The sequence below is a fragment of the Hippopotamus amphibius genome, chromosome 5, assembly GCF_030028045.1.
Source record: "Hippopotamus amphibius kiboko isolate mHipAmp2 chromosome 5, mHipAmp2.hap2, whole genome shotgun sequence".
NCBI lineage: Eukaryota > Metazoa > Chordata > Mammalia > Artiodactyla > Hippopotamidae > Hippopotamus > Hippopotamus amphibius.
The window spans coordinates 74,829,182-74,849,863 of record NC_080190.1 but is presented as its reverse complement, the minus strand read 5'-3'; the positions used below and the strand labels follow the sequence as shown (position 1 = coordinate 74,849,863).

The following is a 20,682-nucleotide window of genomic DNA, read 5'->3' as shown; positions in this document are numbered from 1 at the left end:
AAAGGTAAACCCATGAAGGTGGACCCAGGGAAAAGTACTGGCTTCTCCCCTAGCCTGGAAAGTGCACCAAGCAGACGGAGACCCTGCACTGCACGTGGGTGCCCTGTACTGAGTGATCCTGGGAAAGCCCTGCACCTCCAAAGGACCCCAGTGTCCCCCGCCACCTTCAGTGTCCACCTTCAATGCTCTCGCCACAAACTACATTGCTTCCTAATGGAAACGAATGAAATCTGGCTCCAGTTTAACTGTCCTCTGTGGAATCTCTCTACCTACAGAATACACACACACACACACATATATATGAAACATATACATATAGAGAGAAGTATAAAATTATTAAATTTTATATAAATCTGTTTTTCTCTACATACACACATACTCTTTATTTTTTACCCCCTGCTTTATAATTAATTTCAGCAAACATACTCCCCATTTTAACTGACAACTCTCACTAAATACATTCAGCAAAGAGCAAGACTCTCATTTCTTCCAAGTGGACCAGGGAAAGAGGAAAGGATGGGGAAGGAAGAGGAATGAACATTTGTTCAATCACTGCTCTGTGCCACTTACTTCATGATCAATTCAATTTTGTCTTCATCACCTTTCTTTGCAATAGGTGTTACTATGGAAGAGGGCGCAGAGGTTCAGAGAGGTTAAGTAACCACCTCAAGACTACTCAGCAAAAAAGGGACAGTGGTGAGACTCAAACCCGAGCCTATGTGACTCCACAGCTTACAACCAGACCCATTTGCTCTTCCCACAGAACCTCAAAAATGAGTTTTTCTATTATTCCAGAGATCCCCAGCAGCACTTTAAAAAAAAAGAGGCTGGATTAAGCCCTATAGGCAGATACAGCACAGATCATATTAATAATTTAGGTTCTGCTAAAGCTGAAATGAGCTCTAGGAAAGCAGGTCAAAGCCGAGAATGCCAAACGCACCTAAGAACACTCTCCCTTCCTGACACTGCAAACAAAATTCTAACTAATCCACCGGAAAACAAAAAGATCATACTTATCAGAAGCCAAATGGATGGCTGCATAATTATTTTAATCTTATCCCACAGAAAATCCACTAAAACATCTTGTGTAAAATCAAATGACAACCAGCCAGTGAAGACAAGGCTCTCCCATGGAAAGCTCAGAGAAAGACCAGGATCTGGACCCACACATAGTGGAGCAAGAGAAAGCCCGGCTGTCTTAACCACACTGCGTGTCTGCAGAAAATCACCACCAGGGCGCACATTAGCCAGGTCATCACACAGTCACCAGGGAAAACACCTATTTTGAATGTGTTCATGGTCACCCTCCAAGATCCGGTTTCCACTAAGATGAGGCACGATCAAAACCTGAAACGAATCACAGACTGGAAATGAGGAGGGTGATCAGGACCACTAATTCCAGGCTAATGAAGACAAGTGAATGTGTGGGTCTCACATGCCTGAATTACCAATATTATTAATTCCACTTGGAATAAATGTGCATAACGAAACCATTTATTTTTAGACGGCAAAGAATGATGCCTGCTGAAGAGGCATAGTAAAGCGGGGATCCTTAGCAATGGCCATTCTTCAAAGGAAAGAAATTCATTGCATTCAGCATTTTTAAACATCAATACAGTTCTCTTCCTGTTACTTAAGGGCAGGCAAATGTATTTTGAGTGTTGACAGAGCTAAGTAAATATACTCATGATGTTATTGAATTAAGCTGCAGTGACCAAGCACCTGCACACAGGGACAGCAGGTCTTCGCAGGAGAAGGAGGGAGCGGTGTGCAGTGTGGGGTTCAGTGACCTCAGAACCTTCCAGCATGTCCTCCCTCCTTCACCCCTAAGCAGCCAGGTAGCAGGAATATAGCCGGGAATGAGGAGACTGGCCCTATTGAGGATTTACTCATAGAAAACACAATGCTTTGTTCAAGGTTATGGCTTTGGACAAATGTTGCTTTCCTGGTTTCCTGGACTAGTGTAAATCCATGGTGCCAATGCCAGTTATGATCTTTTTGTACTGATTCAAAATTGCTGTGCTTTACAATAATACTTTAAGTCCCCAGGTAACACTGGAAGGTAAAAACATAGAGCTTAAGCCATGCATCATTATTTAAAAAGCACTTCTCCTCTACTACTTATCGCATAAAACGAATGAATGATAATGTTGGCAAACAAGAGGCATAAAAATGAACTAGAAACTGATTAGAAAATTAATGAAAAATCAAAGTAAAAGACTTCTCCAAATGGAAGACGCTTATATGACAGGTGAACAATCTGTAGGCAGGACAGTGAAATGGGGGTGGGGAAGGACTTCGAGTATGACACGGCTATGGGTTCAGGTTCTGCCTCTCCTTTTAGCTCTCTGTTACGGATCAATTCAATGTCTTAGCCTCATTCTCCTGACCTGCAAAATGAGAATAAAGCCACCTAACTCACGTAAGTATTAGCAGAGATAACAGCCTTTGGCACCTACCAACTATTTTGCTGTAAATGGAAACTTTTTTTTTTCGCTTTTTTTTGCTTTCTAAACTTTTTACTGTATATTGGAGTACAGCCGATTCACAATGTTGTGACAGTTTCGGGTGCACAGCAAAGCGACTCGGCCATACACATACACACATCCATTCTCCCGAAACTCCCCTCCCATCCAGACGGCCACATAACATTGAGCAGAGTTCCCCGTGCTACACCAGTAGGAACTTGCTGGAACCTAACTTTTGCTAGCGAGTTTCCTGTTGATTCACAATGAGGCTGGCTAGTAAAGCCTAAAATCATCTATTCTAAATAATACTATTTTTGAAGACTCCACTTTTTACCAGCTCCACTCCCCAAATTAAAATTTTTTTACCCATTGTTCTTATCGTCAAGGACAAAAAAGGAGTATCACTTCATAAGGCCTAAGAGATCTTTTCTATCCTGATGACAAAAAAATCTAGCAAAGTAATGGTGACTCGAATTTTGTCTATGTCATCAGCTGAAATAGATTTTTGATGTCAGTGTTACTTTCTTACCATTCTACAAATCGTATTTTAATCGATGCTCTGAAAATTCATCTGTTTTGAGGCCCTGAGTGAATTATTTAAAACCAGCTTATTCCACCGTTTTCTCACGAAAAAATGATAATCATGGGACAGAAGGCACCAGCAAACACGTGGGAATACACTCACTTCAAAACCCAAGAAATCAGCCAACACAAGATGATTTCACCGCTTATCCTGGAAAATACCAACATTTGGGAACTAATTATATTCACATTTCTTTATTTTACCATTAATATGATTATGATCTTGTTAAGGCAGGAGGCATTTCATGTAGATGTGTAAAGTGAAAGTGGCTTGAAGTAAACTGATGATCACATTCTCTGTGATTACCCTCCTATGCTCCACGCCCCATTTTTTACTTTTCTTTTGGGGGGACAAGATCAATCACAAGAAGCATCCCATTAGGAGTTTTCTAGGGGCAGAAACGCCAGCAAGGCAGGGGTTGCTGAAGTCAGGATGTCGTGGAGGCCAGCATTCAGGGAAAATTGTGATCAAGCTGATCTGGGTTTGAACTCTAGCTTTATACTTGCTAACTGTGCAAGCCTGGGCTTGCTCAAACTTTCAGAGTGTAACTCCCCCGATACGGATAATACCACCCATGCATGAGGATTCAATAGGATACGCAAAGCACTTGACAGAGAGCCCGGCCCACTGTAATCCCTCAGTGAATTATAGCTCAGTAAATGAAAGAAAGAGTAAATTATGTTCCGTACACTCTTGCTGTTGAGTATCTCACGATGCTGTCCTCTTTGAAAAGTGAAAAATCACATACAGTCTATAATAAAAATGTCTTAGGAGAGAGGTCCAGGCATCAGGTGTGGTCTTCCTATTTGGTGTAGGGTGAAGGAGAGGGTTTAAATACATGGATAATTCTGAGTGGCAGATCTTGAACTGGGTCAATCAGGTCCAGGGTGGGGTAATGTGATTGAAAGTGCTAGAGGCCCTGCCCTGTGGCAGTCTGAGAAAGCATGCGGAAGAGAACGTGCTGGTAAAGGAAGACAGTGCACAGGCCACTTTGGGTTCTGAAACCAGGTCTAAAAGGTGAGGACTCTATATTGGTCAGATTATTCACGCTTCCTTTGGTCCCCAACTATCTTGCAACTGTCTTTAACGGCCATGCTCCCCCGAGGGGGTGATAAGTTAGTTGGTAATGAAATATGGTATACGTATCTTACAGACATATTGTACAGGTAATATTTTGTTTCTTCTCAGTAATCATCATGTATAAACTCTCCAGTGAAGATTGTTTCATTCAGCCCAGTTAAGTACTTTTCCTATATAAATATTTCAACCTCATGCCCAAATTTGCAAAATAAAGTTCATTTGCTAAAAGAATTGTCTGATACCTCTATCTGTACGTCTGGTTCTTAAGCTTTCTTTAATATCTACCTAGGTTATCATTTAACTACGAAGAGAAGCTAATTAATAATAGTGTTCATGAATGGAAAATGTGTTTAACATATGAGTCTTTGGGAGGAGCTCTCAAAATGACAGATGTCAATTCCCTGAGGGCTGTAGAAAAGTTTGCAAAGAGCTGAACTGCAGAACTCGAGTGGCTGTTTGAGGATGCAAGTCTATGAGTAGAATTTCATTCATCAAATAATTTGAGTACCTCCTGGGTGTAAAACTTCTTCAAAACAGTCCCTCTTTTTCTCAGTTCCTCTGCCCCCTTCTTGGCTACAGTCACTGGATTTAATTTGAGAGAGAGCCCACACTATAAGGGAAACTAGGAGCCCTCATAAGGGCTCCCTTTATGTCAGGAACCTGGCAAAACACCTTTGCAGTATTTCTACTCTTAACACTATACATGCAAGTAAAGGATTAATAGCCCCATTTGACCGATGTGGGAACTGAAGCCCAAAGAAATTTAGTTTACGGCCAGACAGCTCATCAGGAGCCGTGCCATATGAACTCACCTGTAGCCCCAAAGTCCATTCCTTCCAGAACCGTGAATTGTAGTCCTTGGCCCTTCCCCCACATCTGTCTCCTTATTGCCTGCCTACTTTATTCATGTTTTTAATCCTCCACTAAACAAAATTGACCATTTGCTTCTTCCATTGTATAGACGTCTTACAAAGTTATATTTCATTAGGGTAAAATAATGCTGTTTATATTAACATCACCAAGGTCTTAGGGCATCTACACGTAAATTAGAAGTGTTTCTGTGTCACTGACTTCCAGTCACTAGAAAATCTTGGGCTTCTTTCCATCCAACCCTCTCTGGCCAAGTCCTCTCTCCCAAGTTCTTTTCCGTTCAGTCCATACAACCTTCTCATGTGGTGACGGTGCTCGTTGGCTTTTGTTCTGCCAAAAGGCAAGCCGCAGAGCTGGCAGATATGAACGTTAGTCTCTATTCGACCCATTCTCATGGGCTTTATCGAAATTCAAAGAGAACTGATGATATGATCCTAATTAGTGGAAAGCCACCTATGACTGAGAAATAATTCACTGGAACCAACTATATCTAAATTGAAGTCTACACATTTTATAGGCAGCTCCTGTATTTTGGGATGGTGGACTGTCCTAGCTCATGACACCACTTTGGGTCCAGGAAAGCGTAATCTTGAATGAATGGGATCAGCGCCAGAAAAATCTGATTTATATGTAAAAGATTCAAGCTTGAGTTCCATTCTTTTTCTTTCAACTCTTCTGTTTTTCATTTGTGCAAACTAGCAACACCAATTTGGGTAAAATTATAGCAGCCTGCTTGTTTCCAAATGTTACTTTTCTATAGAAATTTCTCTAGAATAAAGTTTGAATTATGTAACTGACAGTGTAACTTTGTATTTAGACATTCTCTTTCAATATTTAACCTGTATATCAGTCAGTAGGTATAAGCTAATGATTCTATTTCTTTTCAGTGACTGAATTCCTCTTAAAAATTCTTTTAAATGTAGAATTACACTAACTTAAGTGTAATGGTTTATACAATATTTAGTCTTTGGAGTTAAATATAAGTGATTGATTTACAAAAATCCCAATTACTAAATATCTTAACTTTTAACATGTCAAAGGTGATAATTCTTCTCTTGATATAAGAATTCAATACATATGTCTATTAATAAGAACCTCCCTTAAAAAATCTCTTCTGTAGAGGTTCTGATGGCCCAAGCAAGGGACTTACAACCACAGAGACCTTGGCCCTAAGCCCAGCTATTTCTGTAACTGAGGCAAGTTACATAACAAACTTAAGCTTCGGCTAATACCTCTGTACATGTAGTTAACATTATGACATAGCGTTGACATAAATTCACATTAGATGAGGAATGCAAAAGGCACTCCGCACACTGGAGGTCCACTTTTCTTAAGTCCTTCACCCCTACCTGTGTAGAGTAACACAAGCAGAATCCCGAAGCGAGTGCGTAGATGGACGTACAGGTTCCATCCTTGATCTTACCAGTCCCCCGTACAGTGACAGGGATAATGGGGGCGTACAATACATTTGTATTAAGTGAACAGATGCAAGTAAAATGTGATATGATTCATGTAAACTTTTCTCATAGCTGTAACGAATTTAAAACACTGCCAAATCCTCTTTTCCCTCAAGCAAACCTATGAAAAGCTAACAGGTGTCCATATTGAGATGCAATAAAACACACATACATGCACATAATAATACAACATCACACCAAAGGAAAATTCAAAGACAGAAAAGATCAAGGGCCTGGAGAGTCAGGAAGAAACAGTTCAGGTGCTGCAGTATGTTGATGACAAAACTAACAAAAAAAACATTTTAACATATTCAGACGGTAATAAATGTAGAATTTATCACTAACATGATCCTGTACTGGTTATAAAGGTAATTGATCAAGAGCGAGAAAACGCTTTAAGGTTTTTGTTTGTTTGTTTTAGGCAGTATTATATACATTTTGTAGTCCTAGGTTATAAGCAATAATTTTGAAGCCATAATTAATCACATTATGATACACTGCTATAAAATCATTCCTGATCTATGTTCAGTATAAAGGTATCAGTTATTTTGGCTCTAATTTAATAGCATTAAGTTCTTTTTTTTTTAATTAACAGATGACTTTGTTAAGGAAAAAATGAACAGATGACTTTATTAAGGAAAAAAAATGTACCATGATGGTAACAGAGTACGGAGAACCAAACGGCTACAGTCTTACTGAACTGTCTCCCAACTCCTGAATCTCTGGCACGACAAAGGACAAAGGTTTACAGCCTTCCCTATGACTGAGCTAAGCCTTCTTCCATCCATCCTTTCCCAGCTGGGGAAGAGTGGAGACAGGGCAGCATCCGGATGTGCTCCTCGGGAGCTTACCTGCCTGACTTCACTGAGCTGACTTGCTGGCACAATCCCTCCTGATGGCTCAGGTTGCAAACAGCCCATTCATTCTTCTGTTTACCTGTCTGTTCATTATGAACAGCAACCACCATCATCACTATATGGCTCTCACATTGTGCCAAGCACTGTTCCAATATTAATTCATTGACATCTTATTACAACTCTGTGGCTAAGGACATACTACTATTATATTCATTTTGCAGGTATAGAGATTAAGGTATCAAAAAGTTAAATAAATCCCCCAAGAATACAGCAGCTAAGTGACAGCACCAGCACCCGAACTCAGTCTTACTCTATAACCCATGTTCCAAAGCATGCTACTGCCTCTCATCCACCCACCCACCCATCCAGCCATCCACCTTTCTCCCTCCCTCCCTCAGCTTCCACCCACCCGCCTACTCTGCAAGCCCCCACCCCTGCCCTCAAGGAGCTCACAGTCTCTTGGGTAGGACACACATGTAAACACATAATTACAGTACAGAATATCAAGTATGTTGAGAGAGAAACCAGGCTCCCTAGAGATCTGGAGTCTATGGACTCAGCAGAGCAGGAAACAGACTAGGTTCCCTTTGTCCCATAAGGGTCCACACAATCCTCTTCCCCAAAGTCCAGGTGCTGCAGTAAAAGCCTCACCCTGCCTGGCATCTTATATCATGGGTGCTGCAGGTACACAGGTAACCAGACATGGGAGATCCTGTAAAATGTCAGGAAGCACCAAGCTTCAATGGCAAGAGATCACACTCAACAGTTCAGGTCTCCTGAAATCTATTCTCAAATTCTTCAACTGCTTTAACCCTAAAAGACACTGGTAGAGTTTCATTACAATAAACCCAGCCTGACAGATTCCAAAGTCCTATGACCCAAATTTAAGTGTAGGCCCTCCAGTTACTAGCTATATGACCTTGGGCAAGTTATTTAGTCTCTTGAAGCCTCGGTTTTAGCTATGAAAAATGGAAATGAAAATAACACCTGCCTTATAGAAAAGCTGTGAGCAAAAAAATAGGATAAACCATGGAACTCAGTCTGCACACTGCCTGGTATACAGCATGCACTTAGGACACTGTTGTGTTGTTATTACAGCAACAGGTCTTTGAGGATTTGATGTCCTGGTGTTCGTGATTTTTCATCTCATTTTAAATTAAAAAAAAAAAAAGTTCCTAAGGTAAAACATTCAAATCTATTGCAGAGGGTAAGAAAAATAGACTCACCACAATACTGGATTACTTAGAGATATAAAGCCTGTTATGCAAGGTTCCAGATGTTAAGAAAATAGCTTATCTTTTAGAAGATTCTCTGAATCAAGCCCCCTTTGATGTGTAGCTGTGAAAATATTAACTATATACACTGTACAGTGTATGTAGTTAAGAGCACAAGCTAGAGAGTTAGGCTATGTAAATTTGAATCTCAGCTCAATCACTAATTAGAGTGGGAACTTTGAGGGAACAGCTTGAAGGCTCATGTCTCAGTTTTCCCATCTGTAAAATGGGGATGATAGAAATATTGATACTTTCTTCTCAGGGTTGCTGTGAAGACGAAATGAGCCTCCACCTAAAAAAAGCAATTAAAAACCCTACCTGGTGCATTTTGTAAGAGGTCAAGAAATGTCCTGGGAGAAAAGAAATGAATCCAGGAAATTTAATTCTTCACCTTCTGCTTTAAGCCAGAAACTTGGCAGTTACCCTAGAATCTGATCTCTCCCTCTCACATCCTACACACAATCCACTGCCAAGTTCTACTGAGTCTTCCCCTAAATATCTCTCGTATGCAACACCCCCTTCTCCATCAGCATCATCTCTGCCCTGGTTCAGACCCTCAGCATCCCCCACGTCTGCATCACAAGCGGTGCTTCCTGACAGCTCTCCCGGCCGCTGTCTACAGCACCGATGCTTGAGGGATGGTTCTAAACTCAGAAAGCTCTTCAGTCTCCTCTCCCTACCATCACCACCAGAGGCCATTCAAGGCCCTCTCTTCTTTGAGAAGGCTAATTTCCAACTACGTAAGATGGCATAAAAAGACTTCCATGATGTGGCCTCTGGCTACTTTTCCAGCCATTTTTCCTGCCACATACTCATGTCCCCTTTTCTCCAAAATACCGTTTGTTTCTCACACACCTGAATGTTCTCTCATATTTGAACCACTGTGGGCCTGGGATTCCTGTTCTTTTCCTTGTCTGTCTCGCTCACTCCTCCTCCAAGGCGCAGCTATGCCGAGAACCTTCTGTGTGCCCATTCAAGTTGAACTGGGGAGGTCTTGTTGTGGCTCCCTCTTTGTAGGGTGTTTAATGGTGCTCTTCTCTTCCTCCCCGCTCTGCAGGGAGCTACCATACTGTTGCCACTCTGCCTCCTTTAGCTTTGTCTCCAAGTGGAATGCAGTGCCTGATGCCAGAAGTCACTCAATAAATATTTGCTGAATGAATATACAAATGCAAAAATGAAGCAATGAATATTCATCCCTGCTTTGCCACTGAATATGTATGAGCTTGACACCAATAATCAGAAAAGATATTAATCATAGAATTAATTGCCACTTTATCCTAGTATCTTCCTTTGTCAGTCATATAGAGAGAGATGGGAACTCCATAAATGTTTCCTTTTTTTCAGTATAAATTTTTATGGGTCACCTCGAAGTTTTTTTGTTTTTTGTTTTGACAGGACATAGTAAATACACACACGCATGCATAAAAAACAATGAATAAATTAAGGTCAATTCTCCTAATACTCATTGCTATTGAAATATATTTTATAGTTTATGTGGAGAGAGGGCAAACCGTGTAGGTAAGACGGCACCCAAGGCCAACGGCAACAAGGTAAGTATGGTGCTGAAGAGCGTTTGTGATTCTAACCCCTGTGGGCTCAGGGCAGCTTGGACCCTCTACTGACCACCACCTGCAGACCAGGGACCCTGCTGGATGCAAGAGACACAGAGTTCCTTCCTGCAAGTTGCTTACTGAGGGCACAGATCCGACACTAACCCACCCACAGGCACTGTTGACCTTTGGCACGCCTCCCACTTGCTGCCAACCTAAGCCCATCAGGAAAGGAGGAGAGTAAAGGGGAAAATGTATCAGGGAAGAGCAACGGGAAGTGGGGGTAAGAAACTTTCACGCTAAATACTCATTGAAACTTCTTTTTTGCTTAAAGTCAGAAAACTTGATGATAAGATGATTAAGGAGGAATTCCCTGGTGGTTCAGTGATTAGGACTCCATGCTTCCACTGCTAAGGGCCGGGGTTTGATCCCTGGTTGGGGAACTAAGATCCTGCAAGCCATGCAGCACAGTCAAAAAAAAAAAAAAAAAGAATTAAAAAAAAATTTTTTTTAATTAAATGATTAAGGGTTCATTAATCATTTAATTTAATTCTAGATGAATTTCCTTTTAACAAACAGGAAGATTTTCTTTTTCTTGACACGAAAGTTGTTGTGCCAAGAAGAAAACACATCATTATTAAAATTCAACCAATCATAAATTCCTAGAAGTTTCCTACTTTTTGAGAGGTAATCACTTATTCATGGTCAATATTCAAAATTGACCAAATGTGCAACTCACTGGACTTAAAAAAAAAAAACCCGATGAAATGTGAGCCCCATGTTAATTTTACATGTGTATTATGATTTGATTATAATACTTAGTAATATTCCATACTGTATAATTCTGTGTCATAGAGATATAATCAAGAAAGATATAATCTTGGGCTTGCTCAAACCTGAATTGCAGGGGTACCATAAGTCAAAGTCCTTATTTTATAGACTTGATACTCTCTAAGTTTTTTCTTTTGTATTTTGTGATTTTATGAGAGTGTTCACTACTCCTTTATGTAATTAAAAGATCCTAAAGGACATTTCTGCATATGAGTGAAAGCAACAATTCCCATATTAACCCACCAAATATTTAAAAGCAGCTTTTCCAACTGATGTAGAGCCTACAACATGGAGCAAAGTAGCCCGGAAGCCTGAATTAGGATTTTAGGATAAGGTAGGAAAAAGAAACTCAAAGTTGAAACAATTCACTTTGCAATGAGTTAAGTGTTACATATGCTGTGTCACAGAAGGAGATCTAGATTGTGTCTTCAAAGTCATTTAACCTGAACTTTGCACATTCGAAGTAGTCCCTGCCATCATTTGACTGTGAATGTTAAATCTTCTGTATTACATGTACCTTTGATAGGGATATACATACTACACATACTACACTGTATTATGAATTAACAAGCGCAACAGCAATGAAAGTGTTATCCATGAGCCCCTTTCTGAAGCTCCTCTGTGAGTGCCCTGAGAACAAAACATTTAAATCTGCCTGCACATTGACAATAGCAATATTGATATTTCTCCATGTTCCCTTCTGGTTGCTAAGAGATTTACATTGGACAGACTCTGTTGTACTCATAACAAAGCATTTGGGTCCACAAAGCATTTGCTTCAGCTCAGTGAGCCCACAAACTCCCTTTGCCTCACCCCTTCCCTATTTTGCTCCCAAGTCAAACAGGGGACCTGGCACAAGGGCAGCGGACCTGTCATTGCTCCCACAGGAAACTGCTGTCCATAAGCCTGGCTCGGCTAATAACTCTTATGTAGAGTGTTGACATTCATGATGAAACTGTATCTTTCTACAAATTTATGTTCCTGCCCCCGTGTTTCTCAGAAGCCAGTTTACCATGGCGTGTGAGTGGGGGGAGATGTGCAGAGAGACGGGGTCAAACTATAGTGACCGACCCACAGACCAACCTAACTTCAATAAAATTAGGCCAGAACCTAGCAGACTATGGCAATTTCATAACAACTCTGCTGTGCGAGGCTTTGAAGTACACCTGCAGGGAATTTCCTAACTTAAGCTCGTTCTTCTGTGAAAATATGTTCAAGAAGTTTATTTACAAGAATCGTGAAGTAGGAACCATGTGTTTTTAACATCTTGCAGCAGAACCACTGCAGCCCTCCAAACTCAGTCTCAGAGAGTCTGCCAGGTAACAAAAGGCAGAGAGCCTTCTCCTCTAGATCCTCGCTCGGAAGAAAATGCCAAAGGCACCGAAAATATTCCTGATCGCTTCTGAAGAACGGTACATGTGGTGGATGAAATCTGCATGTCATTTGCAAAAAGCACATGCATCGCTGCTCAGAGCAAATTAAGATGATCTTTCCCTTGGGAATTCTCACAAAGAGACATAAAAATGCTTTATGACCTGACTCCCATATTCAGATCACAGAGTTTTAGTCAATTTTTATTAACTGTCAAGGAGGAAAAGTGCTTTGGGGCCTCACTCCCCTGGTCGGTATCTAGGAGTCATGTTTAAGGGCACAGCCACTCAAAGGTAAGTATTCCCAGGCTGTAATAAAACACCACTGACCTAGAATATTCCTATTTTCTCCCCTGTATTAGAATATCAGAGGGGAGGATCAATGCCCATGCTTTGATCTAAAGCAATCAGTGCTGAAGGTTGCAAGTCCCTGCCATGTCACGGGAATCCCTGCATTCAGTATAGTCACTCTTGGCCAGCAGAGAAAGACCAACCTCTCTGGTTTTCACAGTATTTAACAAAAGAAAGTTATGTCCAGCAGCTTATTTCCATTGCACAACCTACCTAAAAGTACCTTATACAAACGAGAGGCAGATGGAAAGAAGAAAAAAAAAAGCAAAGCAGGAAATGACTTTTCTGCTATGTCTTTAAGGTCACAGATCTGCCTGAGAAATGCACACATGTGACACAGTTCTAGCACAAAAGCTCCTTTTCCACGAGACAGAACTCTAAGAAGTACAAAGACTGGTTCTCCAGCCTCTCCCTCAATCCTAAGTCACCGCAGTGCATTTAACCTTGACCGGACTGGAAAGAAACTACTTTTAAGTCCCTTGCAACACCTTTCTGTGTTATGGAAGCACGCCCCATGCCTATGTAAAGTGCAAGCCTTCCGCATCAGCACTGCAATCACCCCCACACAGGATAAAATCTTCCCTTGCCTTGCCCATCCTACACCCGTGGTCCACCATAGGGTTTTTATCATCTGTTCCCAATTTACACACCCAACTTACACACCCAATTTACACTCCACACAGCATGTAAAAATAGCCCCAAATGCGTCTAACAGATGCCAAGAGGAGATTAAAACAAAAAGAATCCAGGCAAGATCTATGCGCTGGCATACATAGCTACCTTTCTCTTCCGATCCCGGGACCGTTTGCGGTGTTTCCTTTTTTTCTCTGTCTCTTCTTCAGCATTGATTTCTAAATCCCTGTTTTTCTTTAATTGTGAGGCCGCATGAGCCATAATGCATTGAAAAAGATCCTCTCAAGCACACAGGGCTTCCTGGTAGAAGGTGATATCCCTCAGGCACCTTTAATCAGGCTTCCAGCAGCATTTCAATCACTGGAGAGAAACCTTGGACTCGAAGCAGGAAGACACTCAAAATGCCAAGATGCTGGAGAAGCCGAAGCTTTAAAAACCCCAACGACGGCTTCCAGACTTCATCCTACACCTCCCTCTACCTGAACCTTTACACGAGAGTGCAGCCATCATAATGCATTTACCGTAGTGAGAAAGACAGCTGGGACAGAGGAAGCTGTATTATGGCTGTATCCCCTGCCACCAGCTGGAAGTGTCTAAGTGATTCCTCGGAAGGGGGAATGCTGCAAAGGATGCTTCTCTGAAGGGAAAAAAATCAAGAGTCACCACACACGCGGGAGCAAAAATCCAGCACTAATTCTGAAAACCTATTTTAGAATCCTTCGAAAAAAAGACAGGGCTGCAATTTATACATCACCACTAGGTCTGCACAGAGCAGAATTTAACCCATAATAGAATGGAGCGGTTCCTACTTTAGTGTAACTGCTGATGGTGACAAAATATATAAAATAAGATTTTACAGAAGACACTCAATTTTGCTATGGAGATCCTGACTGCATGACGGGAAAACAATGCATGCATTGCCCGTCTCAACAGTGCGTCCTTTATGCTGAACTCTCAGCCTAAATGCATTTGTGGGGGAGGATTCACAGAAGGGCCTGTTGTCTTTTAAAAACAACATGCTGATTACAACACATCATACAGCAAGCCATGAGCATGCTGGTGTACGGAACAGCTGCCCGATTCAGAGGAGCTCCCCAGGACTCTCCTCTCCTGAGGTCCGAGGGTCAGGGGTTCTGCGTCGCTGAGATGTGGACTCGGCGCTCGTGTCAGGGTGTGCTTTCATCGCCTTACTATTTTTGCCACCTGAGTCCTCAATGACTGCAGCCCCTGAATATGCACGATGCGAAGTGAAGCAGCAGCAGTGCTCAAGGCCTGCTGGGCTATCTTCCGCCAGGATGCACGCACTGGAAGAAATTTACGAAGTCAGGAATCATTCACACACGCACAAACACACGGTACCCACACAGCTTTAGCAAGAAACGGCTGAAATGTCAGACTTGACCTAAAACATTTTGGATCCTGGGGAGAAAACCTACCTTCACCAAGAAAATGAGCAGGAAAAAAAAAAAAAAAAGATAGTGCTTCCCTGAAAAGACTTAGGGTGTGTGCTTCTCATACTATAAGTCCTTGACTTTGGAGATCAGTGAGTTCAACTTTGCAGGACTGACGACAGATGTGTGGAGGCCGAAGCAGCAAGTCCAGAGGTGTCATGTGAGGACTTGGTTGGGCGTCTCTGGAGCTGTTGTCCACCTGCTTTATTAAGAGGCCCAAGTGTGAGTTCCTGCCAATGCCTACTCACTATATTTCTGATTTGGAGATCAAGGACCTACATCCTTCTTCCCTTTTAGGGGCCTTACTTTTTCCACCAGGTGGTGATAGGCAATGGGAGGGGAAGGATGACCATGGCCATGAGCTTCCATTGCAAGTGGACTGCACGCTTCTCTCAGGTCTCGCTGCGAACCACATGAAAACCACTCTGGTCCAACATTCTCGAGGGCCCACTGTGTGCACTGATGCTAGTGTGCTTGCTTTCCCACAGAAACTACTTGCAAGAAGGAAGAATTCTGGAAAGGTTCTCCACTGCCTACAAAACCATCACCTGCCCAAAAGGCAGGGAAAACAAGGTGGAGGACTCAGACCCCAAAGTGGTAAACTATACTTGGATCTTCATAATAAAAACAAGTGTTTTTCTATCAGAAGGATTTTTATTGTAATAGTAATAGGCGAGGTGGAAAAAAGAATAAAAACTAAAACTTTTGTAAGCTTTCTCCTGATATAAATCATCCTTGACTTTTGAGGAACATGTGTACAATTTCCTTTCCTTATTTTCAGCAAGCTGAAGAGGACAGCCAGCTTAAAAACTGGCCCATTTCCCACTGGCTCCAGGACTTTCTTTTTTTTTTTCCTTTATAGACACTAATGATACTTTAAAATATATTTATAAGCACTCTTGATCAAGGTAACTTCTCCATCTAAGGCTGGCAAGGCTATACTTTCTCATTGACCTCGATCAGCAAAAGCATAACTGGAAATTAGGAAAACAGGCTCAGCTACTTTTCAATACATTTCTCTCTGGAATAATTCCTTGCTTTCCCAAAATGTTCAGAAATTGAGAATCTGTCACAACTTTTATGCCACCATAATATGAATTTTTTTTGTTACATTGGATTTTGTGGTAAGTGGTTAACCCACCAAAAATAAATTCTAAGACATAGCTTGTTTAGCTTTTCTTTCTTAAAGAAAATATGGGCTTTTGTCTGCCATTTCTAAACTAGAACTTTAAGCCCCATCACTGCCAAGGAGGGCAGCCCTGTGAGTCCTAGATTTTGATGGTAATATTACTAAAATCTTAGTCCCTTTCCCTCTACCCAGCACATACCCTGACAGGTCAGTCTCAAACTGCTGCTGTACCTATTCTCAACACAAAGGCATTTAGCAAAGATTGCCACAGATATTAGCTTTCAAGCCTCCCGAACTAAATGGACAGTTCTGCCAATAATTCTAGAAGGCAAGGCCTTACGATAGCGGAAACAAACAAGAAAGGAACTTTTTAAAACTTCAAACTTTGGCTTCAGTTTTATAAAACTTCTCCATTTCCGTCTCAGACTGTTCTCGTCTGGGTGATAACCAAGTTAGTATAAATCTTCAAAGTAAAACTGTGCAGCTGGCACAAGAGCAAGTCTCTGAGCAGAGTGGCGGGTCTCTGAGCAGAGTGGCAGGCCTCTGACAGCAGGAAGAAGGAAGAAACAGCACTAGGGCAAGCACCCCACCTGAAACAGTAACGTGAGGTCCACTGGGTAACTTCTCCAATCCTGCTCCCTGACATCGGCCACGAGGGCCTACGGAACAGGACTTGCATGGGATGGGGTGGCCTACGCGAGGAATGTTGAAGCTACAGAAAGTTAAGGAACAACAGTTCTGAAGCCAGTTCACCATTCAAGGAAAAAAAAATTGTCCTGGTTTTTATGAAAACTCCAGGTACAAGAATTCCTAAGCCAGCCTTTCAAAATGAAGTAAAAGAGTGATCTTTTAAACTTTTTTTAACTGCAGCAATCTTTCCTTGAGTAAGTCCTACAGGAAAGGCACTGAGAATAAACCTGAGAGTGCAGCTGCCTGGCTGAATGGAAGGAACAGTGTCCTAGAGCCCAGCTTTTTTGGCTCCCCCAACCTTCCTCCAGAAGGCAGCTTGGATGAGCATGGTTTGAAATTTGAAATCTGGCACGCTCCACCAAGGGGTTCTGATCTTTCCCTACCATGTACCTCTGATAACGCAAGTTACATCAAAAAGTGATTCCTTCTACTCAAAGTTTCTTCACCATCTTGTTCAAAATAATTCCTGATTTCCTACCCAAAGTGACATGTTTCTTCAAGAGTCCTTCTCGTCCATGTGTTATTAGAGCATAAAACCAGCACAAGAAAGTAAAAATCACTTTCCAGTTTGGCATCTGAAGTAATGGTTATACTCCCCAAGTACGTTCTAATCCAGGAATCAAAACACTGTGACTAAATATGCCAATGAAAATAAAACCAAACCAATAGACTGGACGTTTTACCCCAGCCAGGGAATTATTTTCTCCTTAGTTTTGGCAAACACCTTGCCAGGGTTCCAAGACAAACTCTGACTTCTCTTCAGCCAATTAACAGTGTGACTACTCTCGGCTGTCATCTTCTACTGTGTCTCCACATGGCTGAGGTGAGCCGACACACAAACGACGTGTTTGGTTTCTGCGGAGGTGATCCTGTCGCTTGGTGATCCTAAAGGTACCCTAGCTTCAAAGTGCACTTTGCAAAAAATATGAGGGACTTTCCTGGCCGTCCAGCGGTTAAGACTCCGTGCTTCCAATGCAGTGGGCGTGGGTTTGATCCCTGATCAGGTAACTAAGATCCTGCATGCTGCAAGGTGCGGCCAAAAAAAAAAAAAAAGAAAAAAGACATGGTGATGTGGAGCAGTGGAGGTGGGGAGTATATAGAATAATGGAGGATGGGAGCAGGAGAAAAACAAAAAATAGCAATGCTTCCAGTCACCAGCAAGGCTGCACCTTCCCAACCCTGCCCCCGGCTCTTGATACCAAGAAAGGAGCATGTTTTGATGGGATGAGAACTATTTCCTGCTGCACCCACTTCAGTTTTCTCAGAAGCAGAGCAGCCTCACCATAAGAGAGTCAAAATATTTTTCCTTCAGAAAGAAAAGTGGAGCCATCGTCACTGCATTAATTTTGGTACCCTAGATAAAGATGATGTCAAGAGATCTTGAGCAGGTTCTGCAAAACGTGGGGAACAAGAAAGAAAACAAGCACTAAAACTGTCAATGGTTGTAAATGACAAAAAAGGCACCCTAGGAAATGCTTAACTCATAGTCAGGTGATTCTTCACTTTCAGGTGAGACACATGAAAAAAAAAAAAAAAACTTCGATGATGGGTGATGCCTTAGAGGGCCAGGACAGGGAGAGCGGGAGGGAGTCACAGGAGGGAGCGGATATGGGGATATATGTATAAATACAGCTGATTCACTTTGGTGTACCTCAAAAGCTGGTACAAGAGTGTAAAGCAATTATATTGCAATAAAGAGCTTAAAAAAGAAAAACAAACGTGGTGACTAAATCATACTGAGGGACTGGTGGTCCTTTCCACACTCCTCGTAGCAGGTGGCACCTTTGGATAAATGAAGGCTGGCCGTGGTTCCATCTGTCTTAGCACTCGGTCTGCCCTCCGTCCCTGGAGCAGGCTGTCTGTCCAACTCACCAGCATGACCTCAGCCTGGAGCCAGCCAGCTGGTCCGAGCTACCAGCTGCTTCTGCCACCTCCCATGGGCGGCGGAGGCAGGCGGTCGGGGACAGCTCCCCTGAGGTCTCTTCATCATGCACACGTTGGCGTTGGCCGGCAGAGAGAGGGGGACCCTGGCTGCACATGGGTTATCCCCTGCAGGCACAGCCCTTGGACTCTGTCCCACCCAAGGAGGGAGCTGGCAGTGCCTGGTGGAGGAGGGATCGAAAAGCCAGCACCAAGAATCATGGACAAACAACTGTACTGGACAAGCCACTTCCTCTCTGCGCCCCTGGTCCTATAGAAGGACCAAGCAGGACCAGATGACCACAAAGACATCCCTCAAGAACTCAAAATGCAGCAATCCGAAGTGGTAGAAGGTGTGGGTGTTTGAAAATAAAGGAAGATATATAGGAAAGGTTTATTTATGAAGAGTTTACACTATTATATGTATAGGATAAATAACAAGGTCCTATTGTACAGCACGGGGAACTATAGTCAATATCCTGTGATAAATCATAATGGAAATAATGGAAAAGAATATATATAAATATATATATATATGACTGAGTCAGTATGCTGTACAGCAGAAATGAACACATTATAAATCGACTATACTTCAATAAAATTTTTTTTGTTACAGCACAACATATATTTCAAATGGACAAAAAAATTAGTATCATTTACAGTGTCTTAAGATAAACTGCCTTTGAATGGGAGCTTCCTTTCCAGTACTTTGAGGTCTATAAGATGTATCTAGAAAATTTACTACTGTGGAAAATGAAGACTGCTTAAATCAACTGGGGGTAGGGGAGGGCCTGTGGTTTTTCTTTCTGATTAATTGCTGTAACACTGTCCTTCAGGCGGCTGAGGGAGTTTCATATTTTCTTTAGACATCATTAGGCGTCAGAGCTCTTGCAGGACAACTTTGATGCTGCGTGAATTCTGCCATTTTGCTAGCACTGATATGGCTCTTGGGTCCACCACTCCATTAGAACTATTAACTCCATTCATCTTAATTTTTGTTACAAATCTTACAAAGGGGGGTGCTTCTGGGTGTTTAGGTCCACATTCTATTTTAAGGCTGTATATTTGGTTTTCATAAATTGTTCTTGGAGGCCCAATTATCATCCCTGTCCACCTTGTAAGTGTCATGTCTTTGTCATCTTCTAGACCCCAGCTAACTGTGCCATCCCCTACTCCTTTCTGGCCTTCTCCGAGTTCTTCCAACAGTCGGAAATTGAGAGGGACTTTTACTCCCGAGCCCGTGGTGGCTGCCATCCTGCATCGCTGTCGCTCCAATAAAGTTTTTTAAAAAATAAAATAGTTTACAATCTGGGCTGGCCAAAACAGTAGCCGCCAGCCATATTTAGCGACTGGCAATAAAAATAGTACTCGTGTGACTGCAGAACTGAGTTTCTAAATTTTATTTAATTAAGAAATTTAAATTTAAAAACATTCTCAATTCAGATATTGGAACACATTTCAGTGTTGGAACAATCTGGATATGTGATTCCACTATTTCAACTTTCAATTTTGTGAAACAGAATACAGGTCAAGTATTTCTGGTGATAATTTAGCACCCACACCAAGATATAAAATACACACTGGATTTCAAGACAGGATGAAAAAAAGCAATGTCAAATGTCTCAGTAATAATTTTATATATTGATTCATGCCGAAGTGAGACTATTTGGATATGTTCAACTAAATAAAATGTATTAAAATTAATTTCACTTTCTAAAGAGCTTTTTAAATGTGGCGATTTAAAATTTAAAATTATATGTGTGGTTCACATGTCATTTCTATTGGACAGTGACAGTCTATATAAAGAGCTTATCTTAACAAAAAGAGAGCCCAACTTGCCTGCAAGTATTTTCCTGAAGGCAGATATTTCTCCAAACAAGTATTAGAAGACACTTAGCAGTCAGTCATTATGCTTTCTACGTGAAAAGGTAAAGCACGAAAATACAGTATGTTCTCAGGCACTTGTGCTAAAAGCAGCATTCATGTACTCATGGACTCACTCTCTCTGATGGTCACGGCATTTGACATCTGGGACGTATCGGTGAATGGGACTTGGTCCCACTCATCAAGTTATCCATGGGAGAGAGAGACAAGGAAACAGACAATTACGGAACATGTACAGGTGCTGTGGAAGCAAGGGTGGGGACACAATATAGAACCAAGAGGTC

The 20,682-nt window shown here is 41.8% G+C and overlaps 2 protein-coding genes across 4 annotated transcripts in view; both read right to left on the bottom strand.

The window, feature by feature from the left end:
- Positions 1-20,682, bottom strand: part of ANK3 (ankyrin 3) — a 679,472-nt gene that overhangs the window by 315,331 nt on the left and 343,459 nt on the right. Inside the window, exon 1 of one of the 3 annotated variants that reach the window (XM_057734350.1) lies at positions 13,472-13,792. The exons of the other annotated variants lie outside the window; for them this stretch is intronic. Within the exon in view, the coding sequence (XP_057590333.1) occupies positions 13,472-13,585 (114 nt within the window). The 5' untranslated portion in view covers positions 13,586-13,792. Of the gene's footprint in view, positions 1-13,471; positions 13,793-20,682 lie in introns of those variants that run through there. 3 annotated transcript variants of the gene reach the window in all.
- Positions 19,394-19,768, bottom strand: LOC130853122 (ubiquitin-conjugating enzyme E2 variant 1-like). Its single transcript, XM_057734354.1, has one exon. It carries the CDS (start codon positions 19,766-19,768, stop codon positions 19,394-19,396), a length of 375 nt encoding a protein of 124 aa, XP_057590337.1.

What these genes read in the sequence shown, in the direction of transcription:
- LOC130853122 (XM_057734354.1), bottom strand. Translation starts at nt 19,768, where the DNA reads ATGGCAGCCACCACGGGCTCGGGAGTAAAAGTCCCTCTCAATTTCCGA.